Source organism: Candoia aspera, chromosome 17, assembly GCF_035149785.1.
Source record: "Candoia aspera isolate rCanAsp1 chromosome 17, rCanAsp1.hap2, whole genome shotgun sequence".
NCBI classification, from domain to species: domain Eukaryota; kingdom Metazoa; phylum Chordata; class Lepidosauria; order Squamata; family Boidae; genus Candoia; species Candoia aspera.
In genome coordinates this window covers 3,169,677-3,182,086 of record NC_086169.1, presented here as the reverse complement: position 1 = coordinate 3,182,086, position 12,410 = coordinate 3,169,677, and the positions used below count along the sequence as shown (strand labels likewise).

The 12,410-nt window shown below is 52.9% G+C and overlaps 1 protein-coding gene across 1 annotated transcript in view; it reads right to left on the bottom strand.

Annotated features, from left to right (window-relative positions):
* LOC134506838 (uncharacterized) overlaps positions 1-8,252 on the bottom strand; it is a 42,698-nt gene extending 34,446 nt beyond the window's left edge. The window contains exons 1-7 of the mRNA XM_063317201.1: positions 8,225-8,252; positions 8,040-8,099; positions 5,219-5,345; positions 4,158-4,272; positions 3,375-3,468; positions 3,173-3,317; positions 2,811-2,989 (exon numbers count right to left, since the gene is read on the bottom strand). Coding sequence (XP_063173271.1) covers positions 2,811-2,989; positions 3,173-3,317; positions 3,375-3,468; positions 4,158-4,272; positions 5,219-5,345; positions 8,040-8,099; positions 8,225-8,252 — 748 coding nt within the window. The remainder of the gene's footprint in view (positions 1-2,810; positions 2,990-3,172; positions 3,318-3,374; positions 3,469-4,157; positions 4,273-5,218; positions 5,346-8,039; positions 8,100-8,224) is intronic.
* Positions 8,253-12,410: the final 4,158 nt, after the last annotated feature.

Below are 12,410 nucleotides of genomic sequence, written 5' to 3'. Positions count from 1 at the left end.
CGTAAAAAAGGGGTTTATTGTTTACTGATCTGGTATAGATCCTGCCTTTCAGCCCAAAGTTCAAGGTGGCATATGTAAGGTTTTCTTGTGATGTTTTCCCCCAACAGCAACCCTGCCAGGTAGGCAAAGCTGATTGGCCTGTAGTCCCCCAGGGAGTTTCCATGCCTGGGGGGCAGATTGAACCAAAATCTTCCTGATGCCAGCCCAGCACCTTCACATGGCCTCACACGGGCTGCTTCCAATTCCGGATGCACAACCCCAACAAAGCGGGTTTAAGGCCCAGTGGCTCCATTCACACATGCTAAGCGGAGTCACCTTTCCGTGGCTTAGCACATCGCTCAAATCGGGCCTGTTTGGGTTAGCTGACGAGTGGATCTTTCCTGCCCACCCAGGAAACGGGTTAATTCCCTAACCAAGTTAAGTGCGTTGAACAAACCCCGGTGTGCTACCTCGTCCGTAAATGTAATCATGCAAGTTGGCAGGAAGCAGGAAATTTCAGGGCCCAACTTGATGGCTGATCTAAGAGTTGAGGACTAAGGACTTTGGGGTGGGGCAGGGGGGGCTTGGAATAACACAAGATGGCAATGCCCGGGGTGCCAAGGGGGGCTCTGCTCGCGAAGGGGCAAGCCAAACATGGTTTGCAGAAGCCCCCCTGGCCCATTCTGGTGTTTTGCAACCAGCAGTGTGGATAGAGGGGTTCATCTCTGGCGATCCACAGGAATGGAAGGCGAGCCTGTCTCTGCCCATGGGGGGGGGGGGGGAGAAAAGGAAGTTATTCCAATACCAGCCCGTAACAGGGGTGGGGGGGGAGGAGGAGGAAGAGAAGGGAGACAACTTGTGAAAAGGGAGGTGGCTGGGAAAAGAACGCCGAACTGCCAAAAAAAGCGTCTATTAATTATTCATCATGGGGAAGTGAAGTGGAGAAAATGCAACACGGGGGGAAAAAAAACAGGCTCTGAAGGGCTGATGGTTGGAGCGGAGGGGGGGGGCGTGGGGGGCGAGGATGAGAGAGGGAGGGAGGGAGGGAGATGTGGGGGAGGAAGCCCTAGATGATTTGGTGGTGCAGGACGTGGGAAACAGCTGCGCCATTAACCTGCCGCATGCCGGAGTCCTTGCGTGAGGAGTTAAAACCAGCTCTTCTTCTTGGGGGGTGGGGGAAGTGGCAAGGAAATGGGGGTGGGGGCGGTGGGCCCCCCTCTTCCTTAATTCATCTCTCCCCTAATTGCCACTGTCTAGCACATCTGGAGCACCCTGGATGGAGACAGGCTGAGTCAGATGCTTCCCTTGCCCTGGAGTATGATAATTTGAGTTTCACTGGATCACAAGACCCCTCCTTCTCTCCAACCTCCTACAGGCAGCACAGCCTCCCCCCACCATAGGGGGGGTCTTCTGTTCTAGTTTCTCTTCAAGGTAGACTGCCCCAAACCAAGGAGGGTCGCCAAGGCAGCGAGGCCAGACGCTCCACAATCTTTGGCACGACTCCGTCTTCAGAAAACACGAAGAAGGACGAATGTTGGAAACCCAGAAGAGCTATTCAGACAGTGACCCAAACAAAAATTCCACCATCTCTTATTGAGGGACTATCCAAATGATTCAGGACGGATTGACTGTCGAAGATGCAATATCTGCCTCTGTTTTAGGAAAATCTGCCCATTTCAAAAGTTTCTGTTGCTGCTGTGATACACCATAGGCCAAACCAGCTACACCTGAATTGAACCAGACGGTCGCAAGATCGGAGCTGTCAAAGGACTTGAATCACTTGGAAGACTGAATTCCCTACAAAACTGAAAATATTGGGGAACCACTTGCAAGAAGCCCTGGTGATTAAACCAGCCAGAGATTTATTTCCCCAAAACCCGGTGGGAGGTTTTCACAAACTCTGCAGCGCCGAAAGAGTTAAGAGATTCTACCACTTCAAAAGCTACCGATAGCACATGTGTTACCCAGGATTTGAAAAATCCACAGAAGACCCTGATCAGTTTTCCCCACATGGAAAAAACGAGGAAGGGAAATGTGACGAAAGATGCGTGTGGTGGCGCAGCGAAGGTGAAAACGGGGTGTCGTTCCTTTTGCCGTCGGAATGAAGTGAACGTTGTAGGAAAGGGGAACACGGCAAAAATATCGTATTCAGATCTGCCCCGTTTGGCGGGGGACAATATTGGCATGGTCTGGATGGTGGGGGAACAAGGGATGTTGTACAATTGCGGCGGAAAAGAAATGTAATAAATCAGTCGCAGAAGAAACACATGGCTGCCTGCAGGACTTAGAGTCTGTTGCTTGAGAGCATGACTGCGCAGGTAAAAGGGTCCGCTGGAGAACGCTACGCTCGTTCCTCTCAAGGGCGTCCACAGAACGGACGTGCAGCGCCAATCGCCTGCCGTCCCGTTTGTTTGTGGGGCTGCCAAGTTTGCCAAAGCCATGTGACGGAGGCCGTTCCAGCAGCACTGCTTGGCATCCTCCCGTTGGCTTTCCCCCAGTGACAAGATTGAGTCCCGCTGCTTGCTAAACCAACCCCCCCGTCTCCCGCCCACAGCGCAGCCGTCAGGAACCATGGCGGGCTGACAGCACAGCCAGTGCCGAAAGCGAGAACGGGCAGTGCCAGTGAGAGATGAGTTCTTGGCAGCCAGCCAAAGAAGGGTGTGTGTGTGTGTGTGCGTGCGCGCGCGCACGCTGTTGTGTGTGTGGAATGGTGAAAGACGGAGCAAGGAACGGGTTATCCGGCTGTTGTTTCGTGGCAGGAAACTGAGAAATGTGCTGTCTTTCTGTCTGTCACAGTGTGCCAGTCACCACCTTCTGCCATTCGCTGTCACCCGTGCGCAGGAGGGGGAAAACCCCACTCTTGCACGCCTGGTGGCACAGAAATAACTCCCCTTGCAGAGTGCGCGTTTGCGGATGGAGAAGACGCAAGCGCACTTCCCCGCAACGCACACCGCCACATACGCTACGGTTGGTGCCACACAGGCAGGGATCCCAAGGCCCAATGTGGCACCTGCAGAATAAAGACAACGTGGAAAATTGCATGCTCGTGACACAAGTACACGTATGTAAGGTTGCTGAGGTTTTATCTGCACCCTTCCAACCCGGTTACCAGCCAGCAGGGTGAAGAATGTCCCCCCATGCCAGTTAGTCCCAAAGTCTCCCTTTGCCAGGACCCGGACCCATCCAAGCTCACCACCCTTTTCCCGACCCATCGGGATCAAACGTGGCCGCTCGGATCTGGCTTGGTGGAGCGTGAGGGGGTGGCTCTTTGTCGCTTTTCAGCTCTGACTCATTTTCCTGAGCTGATGGCAGGCGGCTGCGTTCCCACATGCTAGCAACTGGGAGAACGCCAGGGAGAGGGAGAAAAAAGGCCTGCCAACCGATGCCACACTCACGTTGGAAGCGAGCCACCCCAGAGCCCCTGTTGTGGATTGGGAGACGGGTGCCGGGCGACCACATGCCATTCAGAAGCACTTGAGGACATGTTGTCTAAAGAAAGTCAAAGGCCCGGCCTTAACGGATTCCGCCTCTGTGAAAGATCCCCCAGCCTCAGTTTTCCTGGCCTGCGAAATGGGGATATCAAGGAAGCACCTGAGCTCTAACCCTCTAATTTCCTTTGCCGGGTGAGCCTCCAGCTGTAATGATGTAAAAGGGGAGCTGAGCTACAGAGATAAAGATGAGAAATGTGAAAATAGCCTAAATGCTTCACTGGCATATTCTTCCTCGCAGGGCGGCCCAGGAGACCGAGCGCTGGCCGAGCCAATCTAACCGCAACTAGTCAGCAACTACAATGTCAACCGATTCACCTGCCCTCCCCTTCTTCTCAAATTTCTCGCGAGCTGGGCAGGCGGAGAAGGAAAAAAAAAATCTGCTGGTATGAAACCTCTCCTTTGCAGGTAGATCTAGAGGGTGCATGTTTGCAGGGGGGGGCGGTGAACGGGGAGAACCTACTGTGTGATTTGCCTCCTCCCGGTCTGCTTAATATTTAACCATGGCTTCCTGTGACAGTTCGTCGTGCAGTGCATAGACAGTGTTCAATAAATCATTGCCTGGGAGTGGGGGGGTGGGGGGCGAAACTCTGCAGCTGGAGCAAGCCTCGGTGAAGAGGGGAGTGGGGCGTGATAATGGAGATTGTCAAGCGGAGTGGTATAAATTATTCATTAAATAAATAAACATACAGTGGGTGTGAGAAGATGCAGGCGGGAGCACTGCACCGCCGGGGTGGCACAGAGGCCCCGGCATGAGGGCGGCTGGGCACCATAAGGGCTCCCGCCACCCTGACCCTCATCCCAGCTGAAGGAGGGGGGAAGGGGTAGCTGGGGGCAGCACAAATTGCGTGGAGGCCAGCAGACCACAAGAAGAGGCCTGAATAGAACCAGGGGCAGCTTGTAGGCATGCAAAGCCCCATAGGGATTATTTGGCCCCTGGAGAATAATTTGCAAAAAATATATACATTTCTGCAGGCCACGGATCAGCCACTCGCTTCCCAAAAGACTCTGGACACGCTGACCAACCCAGGATAGGCTGTACTATAACTGGGGATTCAGGAGCAGGACAGGGCTGGGAACCTGCATTTTGCGGGCCCTGGGCAACGCCCAAATCTCTTTGCCCTGGCAGGAGGAGGTGGGACTAATCCTGGCAGGCAGAACCTAGAGCCCCAAGTCATTTATGGGGGTCCCCAAACTCCTGCTCCATTTCCAATTAGTTGGCAGCTGGGGTTCCCTGCACACGCAGGAGTTATTTTCAAAGCCTGGCTGGCGAAAATACACAATCGGGCGAGGGTGGGAGAGAAGGGCAGAGGCCCGCTGTCCATGCGCAAAGGGCCTGTCTGCTCCTACGAGATAGTCACAAGCGCCACAGGGCCCCCAGATCAAAGCGAAGGTGGTTTCTTTTAATCTCAACCAACGGCGGATAAACCGACATTCCGGCCACCCTGTCAGGATCCTCAAACTCCGTCTGAATGTGCACGGGACTAGCGGCCGAGGAAGCAGCGCCAAATGACTATAGTGCAGGATCAGCAGACCCTGAAAAGGAATTTTCCTTCTCCTGGCAAAGAAGATAGGCTTTCTCTTCTACCCTCCAACGACATCAAGCAGAAGGGGAAGATCCAATCAAATAATTTACCCCTTAATTCCCCAAGGTTTTCCCCATTGTTCTATTTCCGGTTTCCCTTTTTAACTCGTTAAAATTGAATGAGGCCCTTCTGGTTCGTCGGCTCTGTTCAACGTCTTGCCGCTACACCGCTACGCCGTGCTCCGCGAATTCCCCCAGAGATCCAGGGAAAGCTACGCCAGGCCGGCTAAGATCTGGGCCCTGTCCCTGGGCTTCAGGTGCAAAGCTATCAACCGGCTGGGCTTTCCCTGGTCCTGATTCAAAAAACGGGTGGAGCAAAAGCTTCAAGAGATCTTCATGTCCTGATCCAGCTCGGGATGGAGCGCATCCTATGGCTCCACTGAGTGCCCAGATTTTGACTTGGCTTCTCCCCACAACTAGATCCTCCCAGCTCAGCTTCCATCTCTGATCTGAACACCCTCCCTTTGTAAAACCAGCCTGGTTTCAGACTGACTCCAACCTGAAGCAAGGTTTGCAGATCTGGAGTCCAATACCCTATTGGGCCATTAGGGGGCAGCAAAGATGTAGCACTTCCCCCTCTCTCTGCTGCCCCCTAATGGTGGCAGCTGTTCTTAAGTTTGTAAGTGTCACCTTGACTGCCTCTGATTGGAGGTGTTCAAGTGTCCTCAGCACCAACTTTGACCTCATTCCCTTCTCCCTGAAGCCTGAACTCTGGTTGGCAAACCTCTCCTCCCCGCAAATACCACAAAATGGAAGGAAGGAGAGAGGGGAGGAAGATAATTCACAGATTGCTTGGTGCTGGGTGGAGAAGGAAGGAAGGAAGGAAAGAGAGAGGGATGGGTAGAAGGAAAGAGGGAGGGAAGGAAGGAGAGAGGGATGGGTGGAAGGAAGGAGAGAGGAAAGGAAGGAAGGAGGGATGGATGGATGGAAGGAACGAAGGAAGGAGGGAAGGAAGGAGAGAGGAATGGGTAGAAGGAAAGAGGGAGGGAAGGAAGGAGAGAGGGATGGGTGGAAGGAAGGAGAGAGGAAAGGAAGGAAGGAGGGATGGATGGAAGGAAGGAACGAAGGAAGGAGGGAAGGAAGGAGAGAGGGATGGGTGGAAGGAGGGAGGAGGAAGGAAGGAGAGATGGATGGATGGAAGGAAGGAGAGAGGGATGGATGGAAGGAAAGAAGGAATAAAGGAAGGAGACAGGGAAGGAAGGATAGAGGGATGGGAGGAAGGAGGAAGGAAGGAGGAAGGAGAGAGGCATGGTGGATGGAAGGGAGGGAGGGAAGAAGAGAGAGAGAGAGAGAAAGCAAGGAAGCAAGGAGGGATGTCAATCTCCAGCCATATTCACAGGTTAACGATATGGGATCTGCGCTTTGGTCCCAGAGCAACCTCAAAAAGAGCCCTCAAAAGAGCCCATTTCCCCCCACATGGATCTCCTCCCTGGCCCTTACCCAAATCTGACAATAGCCTTCATTATCTGCCGCCAGCCTCACTCTCCAAGCATCCAGGCTCACAGATCCAAAAAGGATTCGCTGGACAAGGAAGGTACGAACAAAGTGGAATGTCTTTTAAGATTGTCGGCCTTCTCCCTGCATCCCCCTAAAAAGAAAAATTAAGGGGAGGGGTACGGCAGTCTCTCAGTGGGGCTGGAAGGGTGGAATGGAATTGGGCAAGAAAGGGCATCTCAGAGCGCCTGGCATCTTGAAGTATCCTCAAGGGCATCATGAAGATGTGTGGACTTCAACTCCCAGAATTCCCCAGCCAGCCTTGCTGGCTGGGGAATTCTGGGAGTTGAAGTCCACACATCGTAAAATAACCAAGGTTGAGAATCACTGTTCTGTATTATTCACATGCTGGTCCAGCCTATAAGAGGAAGGCGGGGGGGGGGGGGTGGCTTTGGAAGAGAGAGGGGCCAGGGAATTCTTATGGGGGCCTTCCCTCCCCCTCCCCCCCTCCCCATCTTCCAGACTCCCAACTCAAAAAGGATTATGGAAACCAGCTCTGGATGGGGGCAAAGGATTAGCATCCTTTCTGCTGGGGACTCCCCTCTGCTCTGGATTTCAATACAGGGGAATTCTTTGGATCTACATTTGAATGCTGTCCGGTTATTTCCAATTCCACCCGCGTTTCCCTCTACTTTCCTTACACCTTAGTGCCCCAGCTGGCCAGACCCAACCCTCTGTGGGGGGGGAGGCCTTGCAGCGCAATGCAATGCAATGCCACACAACACAATCTATACATCAGGTCCCACGCAGCCCCCACAAAAGTCTCCTTTCTGTTTTTTTCTGGCCCGGTGTTACCTTGCAAGGAAGTAAATTTGCAGGATTGTTGTGCGGGGTGTGTGTGTTAAAATATGTCAGAGTGTCACTTTCACAGCCTGGAGCCCCTTAGAGGAAAACCATTAGCGGGGAGCCCCTTCGGTCGAAGAACATCAGCGGGGCACAGAGAATAACGTTCCCCTGGGGATTAAGGATCCCGAATCGATGCATCCTTCAAATCTTTCCCAGAAGCGTTGGATCGCCCATGCCCCTGTCTCGGCCAGGCCGTCACTGGTGGGAATAACATCCCGGCGATTTTGCAAGGCCGCAAGACAGGGAAGGCCTTCCCCTTGATGTTGGTCCTACCTGGTATTCTGGGGGGAAATGAGCAACACTCAGTCCCTGTTCTGTCCCCAGTGTGCCAGCTTAACCCGTTGCAAGCCAGCTGACCCACCGAGGGCCAAGTGAGGCAGCAAGGAACAGGCATCCAAGGACATGCCAAGCAAAGTGTGAAGAGAGATGGAGAAGCCACGCCAGTGAAACCACGGGCCCTGCAGGGAGCGAGCTGGCGAGACAGCCGGCGCGCCAAGACCGGCGAACGCCCTCCCAGCCAGGAGCAATCTTGTGAGCTGCTGAGATAGCAAATCCAGGCAGGAGGGATTGCAAACTAGGTTCCCCACTCCATCCGTTCTCGGAGGAGGTTGGAAAATTCTCAGGAGGCGGCTGGGATGCAAACTAACCTTGGACAAATGAGGATTTAATTCGGTTCAACAGCTCCACGTCGCTGGGGAGCAGGCAACCTGGAGCCCGCGGGCACCAACGGGCTGACTGATGTTTCCCTCGGGCCCCTCCCCTCCTTGCTGGACATTGTTATTTATTAGCTCTGAAAATTCTTTAATTAATAGAACAGAAAGGCAGCTCGTACCAAAGCGAGAATTCTCAGCCACCGGCATCATCCATTTTTCCGGGAAAGGACTGGGGTTCCCCGACCACCCGAGCCTTAAAAAAAACTCAAGGCTCAAATTAACCAAGGTGGGTGTGTTGTGCAAAGCCCTTTCACCCAGCCTTGGGAGGCGTGCTGTGCGAACCAACCAAGCCGTATTATTTCGCTCAGTCTGTTTGCCCTCTTGCCCAAGGTGAGATGTAGCAGCAGGAACACACGGCTACAACGAATGCACTGAGGACCGTCCAACCCTCACTGCCTGCAACGGTGGGGTGGAAGAAGGAAGGAAGGGTTGAAAAGTCAAGACTTTGGTCCTGCACCGGAATGAATCGCTGGGTGCAGCTGCTCTCCCAGGCTTGCCAGCTTGTTCAACGCTTGGCAACTGTCCACTATTGATCTGGGATTCAGAACCACGCAACCAGCTAAGTAACCATTCACTGAAAGACATGGTCGTGAAGCAAAACATCAGGTGACCATGACGGGCTTACAACCTCATTTCTGCTGCGGTCGTTAAGCGGATCACCGCAGGTCATTACGCGAGACATCACGCGGCCGTGACTTGCGATTTTACCTCCAGCTTCTTCATCAACTCTGCTTATCAGAAGCGGTTGTGAAATGTACAAATGACCGTGCGACACTGCGACAGTCGTAAATGTGAGGACTGGTCGTAAGGTTAATTTTTCAGCGTTGTCGTAACTTCGAATGGACACTAAACAGGGCAGTCGTTAAGCCTGTACATACCTCTCCGGTCTCCCCTTAACTTTGGTGACTTTAGGAATCCATCCTACAGTTTTCCTGGGAACAAAATCGAAGTGGGTTCCCATTCTCTTATTTCAGGACCTTTTTCCAACTTCCTAGTCTAGCCTAAAATTTTCAGGTGAGCTCCCCTCCAGTTCCTAACCAAGTCCAACCCTGCTTAGCTCAACCCCGGACAACTAAAACGATCCGCTGCCTAACACTGATCAGATATGCCTCCCAGCGTCCTAGTCCACATTTAACTCTCAGTCCAGTTTGTAAATCTAGTCTGAGCGCATTCAGTGATGTGAATCAGGCGTGTGCGGGTCAATATCCTCAGACTGTCACAATTAATTACAACCTAATTCCAGGGTAGCAGGGGTGCTGATCTATCGTTTCAAGGAATGCAAGCAAAGAAGGAAAAATCCAGAGGAAGTATTTGATTCCGGGTTGGAGACTGTAATGGCATGTGGGAAAGGCCTTGAGAGAGGGGGCAAAGAGATGCGGCCTTGGGAATGGTCGGATAAGAGGCGGCTTAGCCCACAGCTGCATAATGGGTGGAGGACGAAGCTCAGAAGGGACCCTCCCTGGTTTCTTGGGCTGTAAAGGAGACGGGGGAGTTTGTACTTTCAGACTTGCCAGATTCTGTTAATGTAGCTTTATGATAAAGTAGAATTAGCTCATCTGGTTGTGTTTCCTATCTGGCCTACCTGGTAAGGCTGACATCAATCTTGCAAGTCTGAAAGTCCAATCCTCCCCCCGTCTCCTTCACAGCCCGAGAAACCAGGGAGGGTCCCTTCCGAGCCTCTTTCTCCTCCCATTCTGCAGCTGCGGGCTCAGCCCTCTCTTATCTGACCGTTCCCTTGGCAGCATCTCTTTGCCCCGTCTCCCAAGGTCTTTCCCACACACCATAACAGAGAAGGAGGTGTAAGTAATACTTTTTGGCACTTATGATGCTCTGATGGGGACCAGTTTTTCAGCACCGTCCTAAGTCTGAACAGTCACTAAATGAATGGTTGTTAAGTGAGGACTACCTGTACAGTATAGTTAAAACCATGAAGTCCTTGGTGCTCTCTGTGCTTGGTGCTTTGCTTGCAGACATTTCATCACCCAACCAGGTAATAAAATCAGTTAAAACTAATCCAGCATTGCGCGGGTGCAAACGGACCGAAGCTGGGTGAATCTTCCTGGCTCTGCTTCAGAATGTTGTGCAAAAACATCGGACAAAGGAGAAGAAAAGGAAGATGGAGAAGGCCTGGGTCCTTTGCATCCAACAGCAGTCAGGATTAAAAGCTTTTTCTTTTGTGTCCCCCCCCACCCCCCAAAACACCCCTCCGATTCTCCCAGCCAGGGGGAGGCTCCATCATCAGGCTCCGTCCCCCACATCCGAGCATAAAAATATGTCGTCTTTGCACGCGCCCGGCTGTCGTCTTCTAAAAAATAATCGTCTGCGCTACCTCTTGCCTTGCGCCACGTTCTCCCCCCGACACCTTGGGCTCCCCCCGCCACCCCTCTGCCATCTAGCAATTTTAGCAACTGCCGGGCGGGGAAGGGGGGGACCGGTTCCCTCCCTTGGCAGCCAGTGGTGCCAAGGAGAAAATGAGGCAATAAATAACAGGGCTGGGGGGGAAAGAGGGGGCCGAGAGAGGAGGAGACGAACCAAGTGGCGCACGCTCTCCCGTAATGCTGAAATACGGCCCCGCTGGGTTCAGGGCTGCGCTCCGCACACAAAGCCGTCCTTGCCGATGACGGCGGCACGGGATGGAGGACAAGGCGGGACGCTGCGAATCCAGGATGCAGAAGGGTTGGGAGAATGTCCGGCAGGGAGAGGGCCTACAGCCCTTCCGTCCGCTGGGAGGAGCCTCAAGGAGCCTCCAGGGACGGGGGCAGTCTATCTTCAAATTCTGCCCGGCAGCTGGAGACCCACTGTCCCCCACCTTGAAGGATTCCCCAGCAGGGTAGCAAGTGGCTCACTTCGCTCAGGGTCGGATTCCTCCCTCGGTCTGGGATCAGGAGAAATCTTTATTCCCCTCTATCCTGCACCGGCCGGACCCCGCCTTAAAATACGGCATCCCGTTCTGGGTGCCGTGTTACAGGGAGGCGGTGGGGAAGGGGGCCGGAAGAAAAAAGTTTTGTGTCTTGGGGGTTGGGAGACAGCAGGGAGGCGGGGGCCGGATTGTCCAGAGCTGCCCCTGAACACAGGGCAAGGGGGAAAACGTGGGGGTTGAAATGGCAAGACGCTCGTCGATTTCGGGTGGGTACCGGAGGCCTGTCCTAGGTAGGAAAACAGGCTGGTTTGGCCGGGGGTGAACCCACCTTCCTGGAGGTGCTTCAACACAAGGGATGGTTTTTGGTTGGGGTAGGACTAGATGACCTCCCAGCTCCCTCCCAATGCCTCCATTCTACGATGCTATCACTTCTGTTCTTATTCCGAAAATCTCAGCGGTCTTTTTTTTTGTGTGCTGGGGACCCTTTGGGAATCGGATGAGACCTACCACCTGCTTCCCCGAAAATTTAACAGCATACCGTAGAACAATATAGGTTGCATTACAAAGAAACAGCTGCCCGTCGTCCCTTTGTGGCAAAGAAATAAAAGCCCGCTCTGCTCGATTATTCGAAGATTTACTAATTCTCTTACAGGATAGTGCTGAAATCTTTCTCTTTTTTTTTTTTTCCTCCACCCTTCCCCTTCTGCTTTTCCTTTTGTGCTGCGTCATTTGACTCGGAAGCTCGGCTAAGAGAATGAAGGGCATCGGGTGTGATCAAACCCTTCTTTTTTCTGTGCTTGCAATACAAGATATATGCACACCCACGCACCTTTCTTTCTCTCCGCGTGTGCAATGGGGGTGCAACTGTGGGCCAAACGGCCTGGCCAGTAGAAATTCAACATCTCCTTCGCCAGCCTGTTGGCCAGATTTCCTTTGCACAAAAGAAAGAGGCACAGATGTGCAAAGCCTGGCACATCATAAAAGTCAACAGGTAGTCCTCGTTTAACAACCATGTGTTTAGGGATGGTTCAGACTTATGACAATGCTGGAAAAAACAACTTGTGACCGGTCCTCACACTTACGACCCTCGCAGCGTCCCCCCGGTCACATGATCACAATCTGGGCACTTGGCAACCAGCTTGCATTTATGACCATCGCAGCGTCCTGCAGTCACGCGATCGCCATTTTCGACCTTCCCGGCCGGCTTCTGGCAAGCAAAATCAACGGGGAACCGCGTGATTTGCTTAACAACCTTATGGTTTGCTTAACAGCTGCCACAAAAAAGGTCGTAAAATCAGGTTGGATTCGCTTAATGACCACTTCATTTAGCAACTGAAATTCAGATCCCAGTTGTGGTCATTAAGCGAGCACTACCTATATTGGGGTTTTGGAACTATTATACACAGCCCAGAGTCTTTTGGGGATTGGGTGGCCTTAACAAACCC